The 20012-nt window shown below is 44.0% G+C and overlaps 1 protein-coding gene across 3 annotated transcripts in view; it reads left to right on the top strand.

Annotated features, from left to right (window-relative positions):
* Window positions 1–18478, top strand: part of MAP3K12 (mitogen-activated protein kinase kinase kinase 12) — a 291349-nt gene extending 272871 nt beyond the window's left edge. For all 3 annotated transcript variants that reach the window (XM_069230972.1, XM_069230970.1, XM_069230971.1), the window contains exons 13-14: window positions 2420–2696; window positions 13947–18478. In XM_069230972.1, the coding sequence (XP_069087073.1) occupies window positions 2420–2696; window positions 13947–14045 (376 nt within the window). In that variant the 3' untranslated portion in view covers window positions 14046–18478. The remainder of the gene's footprint in view (window positions 1–2419; window positions 2697–13946) is intronic.
* Window positions 18479–20012: the final 1534 nt, after the last annotated feature.

The following is a 20012-nucleotide window of genomic DNA, read 5'->3' as shown; positions in this document are numbered from 1 at the left end:
AGTAGGAGCTTTGTATGTCTCTTAGTTCAGCCTAAGCTGCTCTGCTATAGCTACCCCTATCAGCCTAAGCTTCTAGAACACTACTAATCTACTAATAAGGGATAACTGGACCTGGCACAAGGTGTAAGTACCACAAGGTACCCACTATAAGCCGGGCCAGCCTCCTACAGTTGTGAAATGAAGGGGGTGGGGAGGTGGCATGACTGCAGGCTAGAGCAGCCACCTTTGAAGCTGGGGAACCAGGGTCAAGTCTCGGCGGATGCTCAACATCCTGTGATTCTGGGCAATTCACTTAATCTCCCCGTGCCTAAAAATGAATGTGTCCATCTGTCATGCAATGGTGCTTATGTAAAGCGCTCCATACCTTTGGTTCGAGTTTGCAATATATAAAACTGCAAAAAATTGAGGTTTGCTACTGCCATCATCGCTTCCCTCGTGTATATTGTCACTCAGGTCTGTGAATTTGCAGGTTTGGGTGTGTCTTTCAAGGTTTCAAGTTATTTTTCATCAATGTCAATGCTAATTCAGACCCTAAATAGTTGTTCTTCAGCAATAGGCAGTTCCTGAGACAATAGAACTGCTCCTTCGCATTGTTCTGATCACTGTCTCAGTTATTTAATCTGCTCTTGACAATAACTTTACAGATGGCGTAGTTTACATATAAAGAGTGTTTCTCCCTTTATTAGAATTTTGAGCAAGACAATATAGGAGCATTTAATCAAATGTTGGGGGTTTCAATTCGAAATATACCTGATTTCTTGGTAGCGGGGCAAAGTGGTAGGTGCCGGTGGGGGGAGGGAGGAACGCCATGTACTTTGCAGGGAGTTCCCCCTCAAGTTTTGTTATGCCACTGGTCTTTCCACCAAGATGATTTATTATAGCAGATTGGTTATATTTTTTTAATGGGGATCATTTATCTGATACACTCTGTTTTGATTTACATTTAGTCCAGCAGGGCTATTCAGTTGCAGTAGTTAAAGCTTACTTGTTAGCCCTAACAGCATTCCTGTGTTACTTGATTAACCCTCTTTATTTGAGTCCCCCATTTTCTTATATTTCCTGAAGGGTCTCACAAACAGATACCCAGAATGGGACCTTAATTTGGTCGATACATATTTGATGTATGCTCTTTTTGAACCTATGCATAGTTGCCGCTTGAGATTCCTTTCTTTCAAAGCAATTTTCTTGGTTGCAGTCACATCAGCACCATGTGTCAGCAAAATACCAGCTTTAAGTGTACAACCGCCATTCACAACCTTCTTTCCTGAAAACTGGTATTACAAACTAGGGCTGCCTTCCTGCCTGAAGTGGTTACTCAGTCCCATTTAGGTCAGTCTATTACTCTTTCTACATTCTACCCGCCTCTTCACCCCACCGAGGAGGAAGAAAGACTTCACCGCCTTGACCCTAAAAGACCAATAAGCTTTTACATAGACAGAACCTATGAGTTCAGATTCGACCAACTCTTCGTTGGATACATTGTAAAAATGAAAAGAAAAGCAGCTCACAAAAGGATGCTGTCCAGATGAATCATCTTTTGTGTCCAGATGGATCATCTTGTGTATCAAGATATGTTCCCCCATGGCACACAGTGACCCGCCTGAAGGTATTTGTTCTTATTCTACCAGAGCCAAATCCTGTGCTTCTGCCCTAGCTAGAGGGGTTCTGCTTGTAGACATCTGCTGTTTAGATTCGGAAGTGAGAAGGGATGGACACTTTGACCGCCCAGGTCTTCAAGACTTCTGGGTCTAGTAAGCTGTGCTCCCATCTCTGGGAGTGGTATTGCTTGGGGAATCTGTTTAAAAGGTGAGGAATTTGCAGGTAGAAGTATCTATCAGAAGACCAAGTAGTTAGCTTCGGCTTTTTCTAGTGGATACAAAGTCTACATGCAGATTCCTCAATCGTCACATGGTTTCTACTCCGAGTCAAGTTATAGTCAAGGTTTATGTCATAATTCACATCAGCATAATTCCAGTGTTCTGAATTTGTTAACAGTTATGAGAAATGCACCTGAGTCGGTTTCATCTGTTAGCTTTAAAGGCGTGTTAAAAAATGGATAGTAACTGACACAAGCATGCCGATGGGGCTTTGTTTTCCAGTGACTTCACACAGTGGAGCATTCAGATTTAAATTGGTGCTGGCGCCCTCTATCAGCGTGGGGTGGCTTTTGGGGAAAGGTTTGTGGCTGCAGATGGGCTCTTGGGATGTTCAGAATGTGAGCAAACTCCAGGTAGACTCTGTATCCACTAGATAAAGGGTTACCAAAGGTAAGTAACTTCTTGTTCTTTGGGAGGTGTATAACAAACAGGACTCTTTCTGAATAAAAAGTGCTTAGTAAATCTGGATTAGTTTAGTATACTTAAGTATGTGAGGGCTTTTTTAGGAGGGTAAATTACAACAACTTCCACTTCTTTTGCAGCTGGTCTCAGGGGATGAGCCAACACCAGTCCCGCTCCACCTTCAGCTCTGAAAACTTCTCAGATGGGGAGGAGGGGAACACAAGTGACCACTCGCACTGCGGCACCCCTGATGTGGTCAGCACCAACACAGACGAGCGCCTGGATGACCGCTCCGATGACCTGCTGTCCCAGGGCTCTGAGATCCCGCTGGACATCCTGACACAGTCTGATGGGCTCTCGGAGAAGGAAGCCGTTGTCCAGCAGGTCAAGACCCAGCTCATCACTGAACACAAAGCGGTGGGTCCCAGGGGAAGAATTTCCCACGTTAAGTGGGGCTGATGGGAGACTGGTGACAACACTTTTTGGCGTGGGTTTCTGGGGTGCTGATAAGGAAGTCGTCTTACAAATGTTGAATAGTATCTGGTTGAGCGCCCGTGGGAGTTTTGTTCATTTGCACACAATCCCTTATCATTCAAACGCAGACACCAAAGTAACTGACCGACTGACTGACCGACTGACCGGTTGTTTTTCCTCCACCTACCTCCAACCATGTGCGCGCAGGGGCCGTTTTTGTGGCGGAAACAGTACGCGAGGATGGGCATATTTAATTTAGTAAGCCTTGTCTCGACTGGTGTTGCAGAAGCATCGTCTTCTCTACACAGCGGCAAAGCAGGCTATCTATAAATCAGCCCTTTAGTGTTGTCTTTTTCAGGACGGGCGCACCACTCTCCCAGCAGTGTACCGCATTCTGCCACTTCTGGGTTTGACAGTCGTTGCCCAGCAGTTTGCTTATTTCCATCTGTGTTTTTCTTTTTCTGAACAGTGATGTAAATCTGTCTTTTGACCGTGTGTGCGCAGCAGTGGTATTTGTTTATGTTTCTGCTCTCAAAGCAGTGGCTTAACTGTCTGACTGTCACGCAGTGAAATTGTTTCTATGTATCATGGCTCAGGGCAGGAATGTCACTGTCTTTGTGCTTGGCTGTTAACGCCTACAAATTCCCTCGTGTTGCATTCTACTACCACCTAGTGGCTAAATTGGGATAGTGTAATACACTATTTAAAAAAAACACTGCCCGATTCAGGGGATAAAAACTAAAGTCAAAGCCCATACATATGCTGGACTAAACTTTTACATGTTTTCTTCTTCTTTTTTTGTTTCCAATTTCTCCATCGTGAAAAAAGTAATGTTCGATGGCATATGTTGCTGCAGATACACATGTGTGGCACAGTCCGCTGCCTGGTGTTGGGCTCGGAGTATTACAAGTTGTTTTTCTTCGAAGAAGTCTTTTTGGTCACGGGACCGAAGGACTCCTCCCTCTTCGGCTCCATTGCGCATGGGCGTCGACTCCATCTTAGATTGTTTTTTTCCGCTGTCGGGTTCGGACGTATTCCTTTTCGCTCCGTGTTTCGGTTCGGAAAGTTAGTCAGAATCTCGGAAGAAAGCATCGGTATTGTTCCGTTCGGTATCGGGATAGTTAGGTACATCGACACCGATCATCGGAAGACTTTGGGGTAGTTTCGATCCCCCATCGGGGCCTGGTCGGCCCGACCGCGTGCGACATCGAAGCCGATGGAACGGACCCCGTTTAGTTTCTGCCCAAAATGTCACAGTAAGTATCCTTATACAGATCAGCACTTGGTCTGTAACTTGTGCTTGTCCCCCGAGCACAAGGAGGATACCTGTGAAGCCTGTCGAGCCTTCCGGTCCAGAAAAACACTCCGGGACCGAAGAGCCAGGCGTCAACAAATGGCATCCACGTCGACAAAACAACGTTTCGACGAGGAAGAGGAAACATTCTCGGTTCCGGAATCAGAATCCGGAGACTCCGACGTCGAACAACAGCAACAAACCGTGAGTAAGACGTCGAAAAGTAAATCCATCGACAAACCGAAAGCCCAGGGGACGCCACTGCCAACAGGCCATGGCTCGACCCATAAAACAGGCGACCCGTCGAAGGCGCCGAAAAAGGGCACGCCCATAGCGAAGACACCCGACTCCGGTCGAGGGACCGCCATGGAGCAACCTCGGAGCCGAGAAAGCGGCTCCGAGAGACAAAAACAAGATACCGGCACCGAAAAACATCGGCACCGAGAATCCATGCCGAAAGGAACAAAAATTCTGTCGGTGCCGAAACCGAAAAAAGATTCTCTCTCGGCGCCGAAAAATACCACACCTTCATCCTACTCAGAGGAACAAGGAATAAGTGGCCAAATGCACAGATTTGGACAAGAGCTCCAAAGTGTAGAATCGGACTACACACAAAAGAGACTGTACATCCAGCACGACACAGGGAAAATATCAACCCTTCCCCCAATCATGAGGAAAAGAAGGATCGAACTTCCAAAGGATGACGCACAACCACAAGCCAAAGTGGTTAAAAAAGTCACGCCTCCGCCCTCTCCACCACAGGCATCGCCGGCACAAACACCGCCACAAATGCACTCACCAGCGCAAACTACCATAAGTCATGACGATCAGGATCAAAACGCTTGGGACCTGTATGACACCCCAGTGCCGGACAATGATCCCGAGTCATACCCCACAAAGCCGTCACCGCCAGAGGACAGTACCTCATACTCGCAACTGGTGGCTAGGGCAGCAGAATTCCACAATGTCCAACTGCATTCCGATCCTATAGAGGATGATTTTTTATTTAACACCCTCTCGGCTACACACAGCCAATATCAATGTCTCCCAATGCTACCAGGGATGTTACGGCACGCAAAACAAATTTTTGAAGAGCCCGTAAAATCAAGAGCCATCACCCCAAGGGTGGATAAGAAATACAAACCACCACCCACAGACCCAGCGTTTATTACTTCGCAGTTACCACCTGACTCCGTGGTAGTAGGGGCAGCTCGCAAGAGAGCAAATTCACATACATCTGGCGACGCCCCACCTCCGGACAAAGAAAGCCGAAAATTTGATGCGGCAGGGAAAAGAGTAGCATCACAGGCAGCCAACCAGTGGCGCATCGCAAATTCACAAGCGCTGCTGGCCAGATATGACCGAGCACACTGGGACGAGATGCAACTTCTCGTAGACCATCTTCCCCAGGAATACCAAAAAAGGGCGCAGCAAATAGTGGAAGAGGGACAAACGATCTCAAACAATCAAATCCGCTCTTCACTAGACGCAGCCGATACTGCAGCGAGAACAGTCAACACTGCTGTCACCATAAGGAGACACGCTTGGCTACGCACTTCAGGCTTCAAACCTGAAATCCAGCAGGCTGTCCTTAATATGCCCTTCAACGAGAAACAACTTTTTGGCTCTGAAGTGGACACAGCCATTGAAAAACTTAAAAAGGACACAGACACGGCCAAGGCCATGGGCGCACTCTACTCCCCGCAGAGCAGAGGCTCTTTCAGAAAAACTCCATTTAGAGGGGGGTTTCGTGGCCAACCCACAGACACCACCAGCCAACAAACAAGAACCACACCATATCAGGGTTCCTTCCAAAGGGGAGGTTTCAGGGGATATCGGGGGAGTCAATTCCCAAGGAGTAGGGGAAGATTCCAGACTCCAAAAACACCTCCACCTAAACAGTGACTTTCAAGTCACGCAACCCCTTCACTCAACACCAGTGGGGGGAAGACTAAGCCAATTCTACCAATCTTGGCAACAGATTACAACAGACAATTGGGTATTAGCAATAATCCAACATGGCTATTGCATAGAATTCCACAACTTCCCACCAAACATCCCCCCCAAAACACGCAAAATGTCACCACAACATTTAGAACTTTTAGGACTAGAAGTTCAAGCACTACTGCAAAAGGATGCAATAGAGTTAGTACCAGTACAACAAAAAAACACAGGAGTTTACTCCCTGTACTTTCTAATTCCAAAAAAAGACGAAACATTAAGACCAATATTAGATCTCAGGACACTAAATACCTACATCATATCGGACCATTTTCACATGGTCACACTACAAGACATCATTCCACTGCTCAAACAGCAAGATTACATGACCACATTAGACCTAAAGGATGCGTACTTTCATATACCAATACACCCTTCTCACAGAAAGTACCTACGGTTCGTATTCAAAGGAATACATTACCAATTCAAGGTGTTGCCATTCGGAATAACAACTGCACCAAGAGTGTTCACAAAATGTCTAGCAGTAGTAGCAGCACACATCAGAAGACAACAGATACATGTGTTCCCTTACCTAGACGATTGGCTAATCAAGACCAACACAGTAAAAAAATGCGCAAACGACACCACATTTGTCATACAAACCCTTCACAAACTGGGGTTTTCCATCAACTATACAAAATCACACCTAGAACCGTGTCAAACACAACAATATCTAGGAGCAACCATCAACACATCAAAAGGAATTGCCACTCCAAGTCCACAAAGAGTGCAGGCATTCCACAAGGTAATAAGTGCTATGTTTCCAAACCAAAAGATACAAGCAAAACATGTGCTAAAACTTCTAGGCATGATGTCATCATGCATAGCCATTGTCCCAAACGCAAGACTACACATGCGACCCTTACAACAGTGTCTAGCATCACAATGGTCACAGGCACAGGGTCAACTTCAAAATCTGGTGTTGGTAAACCGCCAAACATACCTCTCGCTTCTATGGTGGAACAGCAAAAATTTAAACAAAGGGCGGACATTTCAGGACCCAGTGCCTCAATACGTTATAACAACAGACGCTTCCATGACAGGGTGGGGAGCACACCTCAATCACCACAGCATTCAAGGACAATGGGATATACACGAAACAAAATTTCATATCAATTACCTAGAACTGTTAGCAGTATTTCTAGCGTTAAAAGCCTTCCAACGCATAATAACACACAAATACATTCTTGTCAAAACAGACAACATGACAACAATGTATTATTTAAACAAACAAGGAGGAACACACTCAACACAATTGTGCCTCCTAACACAAAGAATTTGGCAGTGGGCGATTCACAACAACATTCGCCTAATAGCACAATTTATTCCAGGAATACAAAACCAACTAGCAGACAACCTTTCGCGAGACCACCAACAAGTCCACGAATGGGAAATTCACCCCCAAGTTCTGAACAAGTACTTTCAAATTTGGGGAACACCCCAGATAGATTTGTTCGCAACAAAAGAAAACTCAAAATGCCAAAACTTCGCATCCAGGTACCCACACCGCGAATCACAAGGCAATGCTCTATGGATGAGTTGGTCAGGGATATTTGCGTACGCTTTTCCCCCTCTCCCTCTCCTTCCATATCTAGTAAACAAGTTGAGTCAAAACCAACTCAAACTCATACTGATAGCACCCACATGGGCAAGACAACCTTGGTATACAACTCTACTAGACCTTTCACTAGTACCGCATGTCAAACTACCCAACAGGCCAGATCTGTTAACACAACACAAACAACAGATCAGGCATCCAAACCCAGCATCATTGAATCTGGCAATTTGGCTCCTGAAGTCCTAGAATTCGGACACTTAGACCTCACACAAGAATGCATGGAGGTCATAAAACAAGCTAGAAAACCTTCCACTAGACACTGCTATGCATCTAAGTGGAAAAGATTTGTTTACTACTGCCATTCCAATCAAATACAACCATTACATGCCTCTACTAAAGACATAGTAGGCTACTTACTACATTTGCAAAAAGCAAATCTCGCTTTTTCATCTATAAAAATACACCTCGCAGCAATATCTGCTTACCTACAAACTACTCATTCATCGTCTCTATTTAGAATACCAGTTATTAAAGCATTCATGGAAGGGCTAAAAAGAATTATACCACCAAGAACACCACCAGTTCCTTCATGGAATCTTAACATCGTCTTAACAAGACTCATGGGTCCACCTTTCGAACCCATGCATTCCTGTGAAATGCAATATCTAACCTGGAAGGTCGCATTTCTCATTGCAATCACATCCCTCAGAAGAGTAAGTGAAATACAGGCATTTACCATACAAGAACCATTTATTCAAATACACAACAATAAAATAGTTCTAAGAACAAATCCAAAATTTCTGCCAAAAGTAATCTCACCATTCCATTTAAATCAAACAATAGAATTGCCAGTGTTCTTCCCACAACCAAATTCTGTGGCTGAAAGGGCACTACATACATTAGACATCAAAAGAGCACTAATGTATTACATTGACAGAACAAAGCTAATCAGAAAAACAAAACAACTGTTCATAGCTTTTCAAAAACCACACATAGGAAATCCAATCTCTAAACAAGGCATTGCTAGATGGATAGTCAGATGCATTCAAACATGCTATCTTAAAGCCAAAAGAGAATTGCCTATTACACCAAAGGCACACTCAACCAGAAAGAAAGGTGCTACAATGGCCTTTCTAGGAAACATTCCTATGAGCGAAATATGTAAGGCTGCAACCTGGTCTACGCCTCACACGTTTACTAAACACTACTGTGTAGACGTACTAAATGCACAACAAGCTACAGTGGGCCAAGCTGTACTAAGAACATTATTCCAAACTACTTCAACTCCTACAGGCTAAACCACCGCTTTTAGGGGAGGTAACTGCTTTATAATCTATGCCACACATGTGTATCTGCAGCAACATATGCCATCGAACTGAAAATGTCACTTACCCAGTGTACATCTGTTCGTGGCATTAGTCGCTGCAGATTCACATGTACCCTCCCACCTCCCCGGGAAGCCTGTAGCCGTTTAGAAGTAGATCATAAATCTTAAACATCTGAACATTTGTAAATAATTATTAGAAACTCTTAACGTACATACATATTCACTCCATTGCATGGGCACTATTTATACCAAACAACTCCATCCTCACCCTCTGCGGGGAAAACAATCTAAGATGGAGTCGACGCCCATGCGCAATGGAGCCGAAGAGGGAGGAGTCCTTCGGTCCCGTGACCAAAAAGACTTCTTCGAAGAAAAACAACTTGTAATACTCCGAGCCCAACACCAGGCAGCGGACTGTGCCACACATGTGAATCTGCAGCGACTAATGCCACGAACAGATGTACACTGGGTAAGTGACATTTTCATTTCCTTTCTCCCGCGGTAAGTGTGAGGGTGACCTGTTCCCTTTTAGGTCCTGAAAGGGGAAGTAACTTTCTAACCATTCCCAGGGTTGGAATCTGTCAGATGTCAGTTTTTGAACGCTCACAGACATAGGTGCGTTTGTGTTCATAAACTCACAAGTCTAACCGCGCATTGGAACGCTCACATCGCGCCGTGCACTTGTGGCACAGAAATCTGCAGTTCACAAATCCATTTATGTCTGCCAATAATCTTTTTGTGTATTCATGGCAGATGCAAATGCTATATTTTCAGCCATTTATGCCTTTGTAAATAGTTGTCTTTGACCTCAAGCAGACTCACAGCATCGACCAGAACCCTAAAATAATATCTTATTCAACGCCTTCGATTTCTTTTTCTGCCCCCATGTTTAGTCTGCACACGTTTTCTGTTTTTTTTTTTTTTTTGCAATTTTGGCACAAAATGCTCACTTTGTTGTCACAGCCTGTGCCTGACAGCAATGTTTTTGCAAATGCTGTATCTAATTAGTGGTCACATATTTTTCTTTATGGTTATGTATGTAACTTTCAGCAGACGGGTTAGCCGGCAATCACAATTTCTTGTGGGTTGTATTGAGACTGTGTGGTTGGGTAACGTTGCTCAGAGAAAGCACTCTAATCTAAGCGTACGTAAGTGCAGTGAAATAACCTCGAAGAAGGTAGAAAGCAAGTGTGCAGTGCCTGCCATACAAACATTGGTCACTTAACTACAAGGCTTGTATAGCAGTCCCAGCTCCATCCACGAATTCCAGGGTACAATCCGGTATGACAGCAAGAGATAGATAAAAGAAAAAGGTCCCACGAGTTTCCTCCGATGAGTACTTTGGTGTTCTGTCAGAGACTTTCGCCAGGTCAGATACCGTCCTCTTAAAGTAAGGCACCATCAGGATCCTCAAATGTGAGAGGACTGGTCAGCGGCGGCATCCGGCTGCCCTTGAGTATGATGATGCTTTCTGTAAGATAGTACTGGTAGTGGAGACCACACTCCCTTGAGCTCAGTAGGTGTTGATAGCTACTCATGCCCAGATAGTTTTAAGACCAGCGTACTCGAGGTCCTCTTAATGATGACTTCTTATTCAACATCGGCGCACAAAACCTCTTACGTCAAGACTTTCAAAATCCGTGTCGCCTTCACCACAATGTCAGTTTCGGAGTTCATAAGTAGGAAACTTAAAGGGGGGGGGGGAGAGAAATGGGATCCCTGTATCTTTAGGCAGGGTGGATTATGGCCCATCTCACGCTTTCAGAAGCGCCCTACATTATCTTGTGTGGGGGTTTAATCCACAGCGATGAGCATTAACGCACCAGTGCATTCCAGCAGCAGCGGCTGTGGACCACAGTTGTTTTGCATTAAACATCGGGAACCAGACAGAGCATGGTCGCTTATATCAGTACCACTGAGAAGTAATCCTTACCGAGGTAGCCAAGCTTGTAGCCTGCCCCGCTGCTAGTGTGGGGAATGCCTGGTTAAACCTTCACCGCAATAAACATCGCCAGGCAAAATAATGATCAAGGGCATCATCAATACTTTTGATCAGTGTTTGACTCATTCCCAAATAAAAATATGATTTGACAGGAAAAACACAAAATGTAACTTAACATACCAGACCATCCACACGGGGCAAAGAAGCAAGAGAGTCAGTACCACAAGCACAACAATAAGAACAGTGTTGCTAAACAAAAAAATTAATTACAAAAGAAGTGTAAGACACGTGGGTCACGATAGGGAATTGTATTGTAAACAAACTGGACTTTCAAGAACAAATCCCATCGGAAAGAGCAATGGCAACTGATGTAAAGACGTCAATGTTTTGCAGAACAGACGTTTTAAATACACAAATAAATATCCAGAACACAAAAATCTTGGTGTCCATGGTATGCATATGACCCCAGATTCTGTAATAGTTACCCTTGCAAGGCAAAGAGGTCTTAAACTCAGCCTGTTACTTTCATTCTGTAGGAAACGTAAAGTGACTTCACGCTTAAGGCAAAAAGGTGTGCACCAGGGCACCAGCCACTAGCGCGCCAACAGCTGCCTCTTCGTCTAGCTAATGGCTACTTACAAGAGTGGCGTGTAGCAGAAAACGTAGGCACTGATGGAAAGAAACGTAGGAGCCACAGAGCATTTTTAAGGATGGTACACGTTCTTACCTGGAAACTCCTTTGTTTGGTCCTCACGATAGACCGTAAACTACACAACCAAGAGGACTTTTGGACTATTGTATTATCTAGTTTCATGATGAATGTAGGGAAAATAATGTAATCCTACTTTCAGATATCAAATTCCTTAGTACCATCATGAGCAACATCTTTCACAAAGTCTAACAAGTTTGTCTTCCCATGGTAAGGACACCTGAAGGCTGTTTTTTGAGTGATTGCTTCCTAATTATTTCCCATTGCGTTGTTACATTTCGAGAACTCCCACATATCCAATGTACACAAATGGTAAAACAGCGGGAAGAGTAGGTCTGCTTTTGCACAGTTCAGTGCATCCCTTGTATTAAAGAACATGTTCAAGGATTGGACATTCAAAGTCAGTATCCAGCTATGACCATAATGGCGGACACAGTTCCCTTGGTATGGGTAGCATTTAATGACCATGCATATGTAGGGCAAGTGGAAGTATAGGGGAACTAGCATATTTGTACGTCAATTAGAGCTCCTGGTAGTCCCATGAAATTCATGTTTATGTACCATATTGCTCTGAATGAAATTGTATGATTTCAAAATCACAACGTATTACATTATGAAATAGAGTCACACTTGCTTCACTTCGCAATCCCCCCCGCCTAGGAGGCTGAGTCTCGCTGATTGGCACTACAGTGCACTATAACCCCCACGAAAGTCAACAAGATCACATAGACACTGGTCACACTGAGGCGGCAGCAAAGGATCAGAATGAAATCACTATTTACTTGGAGATTTTTCAGAGCAGTAGGGTGCTTCATCTGCCATTCTGTATTTAACAAGATAACCCTAAAGTGATCGGACTACACCTCCATGTTTCCAGAAAATACAGCTGTGTGGAGAGTTTCCTTGTTTTCTTTGATTAACTGGGCAAAGGCCCCGCCTGACACTGAGTCGTAGAGAGTTTCTTAAGAAAAAAGGTTGAAGGAAGAAAAAATATCTTCATGGGTCCTTCCTAGGTCTCCAAATTCTATTCTTGGCCGAATGAAAATGTTGACGTACCCATTTGTGATGTTGAAGACCATACCACATCTGCTAATAAGGATGGAAGGCAATATTTCTCTTTCAGGTTTAAGGATCTTAGCTTAATGGCACAGCTCAAAGTCTTTAAATGTGCACATTTCGATCGCCCAGAGATTCTTTGGAAGTTATTAGAGGCTGAAAAGGCATTCATTCCAAAAATGTTATACTTTCAGGTAGCAAAAATTTTGTTTTAATGGGAGCTAAAGTTAGGGTTACGCTTCACTGCCTAATTTTTCAGCCAGCGCAAAGATTTGCTGTACCATTTTATGGGAAATTACTTTTTTTTTTTTTTTGCAGAGATCACTCTTGTTCGTCGTGTTTGACTGAACCCTGCCCACTGTTTCCCAGAAATGTAGCATTTCTGAGATCACATTAATCTATATTGCTTAAGGTCTTTTGAATTCTACTTTAAGCAGATCTATTGTTTTGCCAATCGACTTGCGTCACCCATAGTTAGCAGCAAAAAGGTTCCTGCAGACACTTGATTCAAAAAGGAAAATTAGACAATATTGTAGAGACCAAACAGATGTGAAGAGAGCACCAGTTTTTATAGGGCTTTGGCTGGCTGTATGCACTGAAGCCTTATGAAGCATATGTGGATTACAGAATACTTCAGACATTGCCCCCTTGTACATTGTCCTATTGACTTAAACATGTAATGCATCTATCTGTATCTATGTGCACACTGTTGGTGTAGAGTATTGCTTGATAACAGATGCTCATCAAGACCCAAAGGAGAGTAAGGAGCATATCAATATGGTTTACTTTTCCCCTGTTCTAACGCATTTACTATAGACTTCATTCCAGGGCATGTCAATGTATAACAGATCTATGCTGAAAAAGAAGTTACTTTCTCCTTAGCACAATTATTGCAGGATGGTATCGGTTTTAGAAACACACTCGATTGACCGAAGTCCTCACAAGGCAAAGACGAAGAAAAAGAGCTGCTCCGTGGAATAACTGGCAGCAAAAATGATGCCAGGGTACTGGTCTAGAATATCAAGATGTGATCATAGAAAATTATTTTCCTCAGCTGATATCTACAGAGTGTTGTAGAAATGTTTAATTACTATTCCCTATCCAAACACAGTGAGAAAAGTATACATAAGTAACCGATATCAACTTGCAAAATTAGAGTCGACGCTAATTAATCTTTGTGTTTTTTGCTCTGTCCAGCGGTGTACATCTATGTTAGTGGTATGTCTCGCCATAACTTTACATGTGTTTCGATCTGTCTGTGTCTGTAACCAGCAATGTAATTGTTTTATTCTGCCTTTCACTACAGATCGTTCAAGCGTATGAGGATTCTGACTGTGACAGCACAGAACTGGACCACTCTACCTGTGGAGACCTCTACAGATCACCAGCTGTGCCCGATTTGTGATGTAATCGACAGGGATACCGGACACTGTACATAAATTAAATATTTATATAAATATATATATAAATAAGATGGTATGTCTACAGACCTTTGCCATGCCTCCAGCTCAAGCAGTGACTTCAGCCATCATTCAGCCGGGAGGCGGCGGGGACGATCTCTCCGCACTGGGACTGGGTGGAGGCCATGGCTTGGGCACCAGTGCAGGAGCTGATGGGCGGGAGAGGTAATCTGTATGATGTGGGACAGGTGCTACCTCCATCATGACGCTGCATGCTCCCATTCATCTGGTCCGATGCTTGCATAGGGCTTGTGGTCGGAGATCTTAGACCACTATTGTAGTTCTTCATCTGTTTCTCCATCTGGCAATCCCACGAGGTTGGACAAGGTGGCAGGCGCTCCATCTGACCACCCGTTGCTTTCAGGAAGGAAAAAAGCAGCCCTGGCCCCTCTTTGCTTTAATATTTTAATCTGGTTTTGCCTGCACTGGTGCTTCTTATCATAGACAGACTATGCACGGGTGGTGTGGTGGCTCCTGCTGGAACTGTACAATGGTGCACATCATCTCCAGTTTCACAGTGCACACACGAGGTGCTCAGGGTGTGTGCAAAGGATGCATCTGCTCAAAGACTCAGGATGTTCATATACTCAGGGTGGTTGGATAAGAGGTCAAGGAGTGTACATAAGGTACTAAAGTGCAACAGAAGTGTGCAAAGGTACGCAAAGTACAGAAGAGATACTCATTTCTATTCTTCACGCACCACAGGTCAGGATGTGTACAAAGTTACTAATGTTCAGTGTATACTACTAAGGCTCAGTATGTGTACAAAGGCTTTTGAGGTCTGCATGTGTGCAGTAGGATTGCTTGAGCACATGGCGTGTGCCAGACTCGCTTTCACCTGGAATTCATGCTCAGCAGCTGCCATCGCAAACACGTCATGTACTCCACCTCGAAGTCCTTTCACTCGTCATAGGTGCAGTAGAATTCCAAAGCATGGGGCAGCCCCTTCATAACGGTTGGAAAAGTACTGTTTAATGACATGAAAAATTGTAAGTTTAAACTGAAGCATGGATTCCCAGCCATAAGGGACCTACGTCCTGTTTCATATAACCTGTGCATTTGTTCAGTAGTTTGGAAGAAACAAGCTTTTCTGCAGAGATCAAGGCGCTCATTGGTTCACCTAACACCTCATGGCCTACACTGCGATGTGTGTTAAGTATATATGCTTAAGCAACAGTATGATGCAAAAGATGAATTGCTGAGGATGGGCTGTATTCTACAGTGGCCCAGTGAGCTCGAACAGAAATAGCCAAAGATGGTGTAAGGTTCATACAATGGCCCAGTGTAAGAGGAGGCAAAGAAATGCCTGAGCAGGCCCTAAATTCATGAGCGATTCAGTGTACCATAACGGATCGAAATATATGGTGGGTCCTTTTAATTCCTTCCTGTACAATCATAACAAATAGAAATGTCATGAATTGTTCTACAACTCATGAAGTAACAAACACTGACTTCAGTGAATGCTTTTGTCGCTCAAAAAGTCATGGTGTTGATACAGTGTGGCATGTTCTGCTGTTTAAGTACCACGTCTTGAGAGGTAATGCGTGACCACTTGTGTTCTGAATACTCCCAGCAGTGTGTGTTGATTTGTACATCTGCAGGTCACACCGTACATCCCCAAAAGTGCAATACACAGGAGATGGATTTTACATCCATGAACCCGTCCGGCTGGCATGCACACCATTTGCCAAAGCCGCTTGTTTTTCTCAATGGGAGTCAGTTCTCTCAAAGTACGTTTCTGGGGTCTTAAGGACGGCATGCGCCCTCCTTCTTACGTCGGATGAAAGGCTGTAGAATAAAGATCGCCAGAGCCCGACCTCACATACCCATCCTGCACGCACTCTCTGCATCGACTGGGTGCCATTAGCTGAGATGTTCCATTCCACTAGTTAGAAAATATATCCCTGCCTCAAAGCGGAGATGAACCCAGGGGGTCATGAAATGTAGTCGTGGCCTCACTCACTGGTGAGACAGCGAGAGATACTCTTTTTCTTTAGTGCACAACAACCCTTTCAGATCTGGCTGTCTAGCAAAGCACTTAAAGCATGGTAGTTTCAACTCAGACCTGGCCGACAGCTGCCACTGGGTCTTCCTTTGCAAGTCCACACAGTATTCTCTGGTCAAAATGATGGCCCTTTTCACCCATGATGTCTACGAGGAGTAGCATTTGCGACTTGTTGAAACAAACCCCCCATCATTTGCTCATACTACACCACCACCTCCTGCCACTAGCTGCGGCCTTTGTTTTCCACCACGCACACTGTGTCTTCCGCTAGTACTGAGCACTTGTGATCCTTTTAGAGTTAATTCGTGGAGCCATTGAAGAACTGCATGTTGTGTTCTTCCAGCCACCTCACCTCCTGCAAGGGCTCCTTGTACAGTTTTCCAGCCCAACTACACACTGAGCCATGTTCCTTCCGAGATGCATGGGCCCCTGCTAACTATTCTTCCACAAGGGGGTTGGAATGGGCAGCACTGCTGCAGCATGCATTTTGTATGTAGGTTTATGCCATCCATCTGGTGCCCCGGAAGGGGGAACTCACCCGATGCATGCATTTCTAACTAGGTGCTCTCCCATGGATAAGGGGCTGCAATTGTGATCACAGCAGTGCCTCCAATTTAGCCTTTAAACGTTGAACATTCAGCCCATTCACAGCAAAGTGGCCCAGTCTTCTTTCCTCCTTTCTACAGGGTTTGCTATGACTGCCACTGTAGGGGAGGGGATTCGTGAGTGAATGTGAAAAGGGATCCAGCAATATACAGACCGGTGGAGCCTTAGTGACGGAAGATGGTAGAACCTTAAAAGACGATGTGCGAGAGCCCCATCACCTCGAGACCTCTGAGGGATTTTCAGTTCAATCACAGGTGCTATGTACTATGTGAAACATCAAAAGACAAGGAGATTGACTTATGTACACACCCTCTAGTGGTCTGTATGAGATGATGGCTTCAGCTAAGGGCTCCTGCTATCCCTGACGCTAAATCTTTGTCCTGGTATGAGGGGCGACCTTGAACCTAAGAACATAAAGCAGTCATGCCAACAGTTGGTGGGGCTTGATTAAAATGCACCATATGTTTGTGAGACTTGGTTTGAAGGAAGATGCTTTATGTCTGATAGTATCTTTGTTACTCAGTAAGACTCAGACCCTGATGGCTGCATCTCCTCTCAGCCGGAACAAGAGTTCAGAAGTGTCACAAGCTGTATGACAAACCCAACTGAGGAGCATGCCCAAACAGACACTTAGGGGCTGATTTACTAGCCCCTTGTGGCACTATAGCATCTCAACGCCATTGTAGCCACATTTTTAGTGCGTGCCTTATTGCAGGCGTTAAAGTGACGCTCCCATTGTATTCAATGGGCCTCCCTTGCCTTTGGTGGATTAGCTCCATCATTGTTGGTGTTAAACCACCAAAACACCACAATAGAGTCAACATTTTTGACGCTACTGGCCTAACGTGCACCATGTTGTAAATTCAGCGCACACATGGTGTCATTAGGGGGGCACAAGAAAAGTGGTGCATCATCTGCGATGCACAACTATCTTGTAAATATGCCCCACAAGTATCCATTCATGGACTTTGTGTCCTTCAACATAGTCAGCACTTCTCAAGAAATTCTGTTTCATTTTTAAAGGTGGTATTTGGGTCGAGATTATATTTCTTTATGACTTTGAGAATTTCTGACAAAAAAAATGAAGGAACTTTGCATGCTTACTCTTGTAGACATTTCCATTACACTAGTCATTTGGGTTTTTGAGAATTGAGTTTACATAAATATTTGATCACAAAGGTGATTATCATCAATGGGTTAATAAGACTATCTCGCACCCTATGTCCTCTCAAAAGAAGACTTGTTTATTTATGCAGCATTTTTATGTGCCGTTAACTTCCTAAATCATCTAAACTTCCAAAACACTGACAGAATATCACATGCAGAAATTATGAATTATAGCTCTGTCAAAAACGAGCTAATGGTTCAAAAATTGTTAGGGATCTTCCTTCAAGTCATCACGCTCATCAGTTGACACCCAAAGCAAAGTGTTGAAAATCTATAAGTGTTTGGGGGTAACAATGTAGACAAGGCCCTAATTCTCAGGACAAAGATCTAGTGCTTGGGTTCAGCTGACGTGGGAAGGGGCTGCTGCGCCACTTGTTCTGAAAGCTGGATGTCCATCCCCCTTTTGCTATGATGCCCTGCAGAGACAAGCCTTTGTCTCCTGGTGTCCAGGGCAGCGGACACCACTGGTCCTATGGCAGAAGATGGGATCATGTATGTAGTCCTTATAGTTTTGAACAAGAACAAAAGAAAATAATTGTAACACTGCTAGTTGAGGAAACAAAAACACTGATAATTTAAATTAAAATAATTTTGTACTTACGAGTGTTTTGTCTTTTTTTTTCCTTTGCACCCACGTTACCCCTTCCTTCAAGGGCTCTCTCCAGCCTCAATGAGAGAGCCAAGTGCTGCACTGGATGCCACCGGGACACAGAGCAATGACTGATTTCAATCATCACTTGATTGGGTTGTTAATCGGATTGGAAATTAAGTTTAGGTCATATTGTTATGTTTGGAGAAACAAAGCAGAAAATAATTATCAGAACATGCTCTGAAAGCACGCAATCTAGACAATGTCTCAAATAATGACAGAACTTTTTGGAACATGGTCTTTAGAGGAAGTGAATTGCTCAAGTAGTTATGGCCTACTAGCCAGAGTTTGGGGAAACATTTTATGCAACATTTAGACCCCATGTTCTCTTTGGAATCGGCTAATCTCTCCAAACCCCTTTTAGCCAGTGAGAAACTATGTTATATATAATGTACTAAAACAGAAATGTTGGAGGGCTACCTAGTCCTAAAGATTAAAACTCCATCTGTTTTCAGCACAACTGTTCCCGCTCCCCACCCACCTCAGAGATTTATATATTGACACCGACTTCCTACACTCAAACAAATAAAGTATTCAAGACTGTTTCCAATACCTATGAAGCCTTCCTCCACTACAGAGGTCAGTCGTAGATTCCTGTTGGACCTAGCCCTCTCTGAAGGGTCACCCCAAACCTTTTGCCTTCCTCCTCCTCTTTTTCTTACCTCATTTTTGTTGGCTTTACGACTCTGAGCACTTTACCTCTGCTAACCAAAGCTAATGGGGCATGTGCTCTCTCCTCTAAACATGCTAACATTGGATCATACCAAATTGACATATTTAATTTACATATAAGTCCCTAGTAAAGTACACTGCATGACCCCATGGCCTGTAAATTAAATGCTACTAGTGCCTGTAGCACTGATTGTGCCATCTACGTAGGTAGCCCCTTAACCATGTCTCAGGCCTGCCATTACAGAGCATGTGCGTTCAGTTTTAAACAGCCATGTCGACTTTGCAAGTGAAACCTCTTTCCAGGCCTAACCCTTCATTTTTAATGCATATAAGCAGGGACACTAGAATTATGCAGCAGGAGAGGGCTAATTATGCAGCATGGTTCACTAAATTATGTGGCATGAAAAGGCAACTAATGTGGCATAATGCAGCACAGTTTGTATTAGTATTACTTCATTATTTCATCATTTTTAAGCTTAGTAACACTGCCTGGGCATTGGTTCCACCTCATTAGTACCAGTTTAACACCAAAATATTAACAATAGGCAACAGGAGGGTGAGCAGTCCAGCTATGCAAAGGGCCTTACATGGTGTGGCAAGACGCGTTGCTGCATTTTTAGTAACTTTTGAACCGTTTGAGGTAGAAACAACATTTTTGGGGGTAAAATCTGCAGATTATGCAGCAGATGATGAATTAGGTGGCAGCTGGGGCAAATCTATAACAATGCAAAAATCACTGTGGCCCCACAATCACATTATTTCAGTAGCCCTGTATATTAGTCACCCCTAAGGTAGGCCCTGGACAGCCCATGG

The sequence above is a fragment of the Pleurodeles waltl genome, chromosome 4_2 (assembly GCF_031143425.1).
Source record: "Pleurodeles waltl isolate 20211129_DDA chromosome 4_2, aPleWal1.hap1.20221129, whole genome shotgun sequence".
Taxonomy (NCBI): Eukaryota; Metazoa; Chordata; class Amphibia; order Caudata; family Salamandridae; genus Pleurodeles; species Pleurodeles waltl.
Note: the sequence above shows the minus strand (reverse complement) of the source record. Positions and strands in the feature narration are given on the sequence as shown.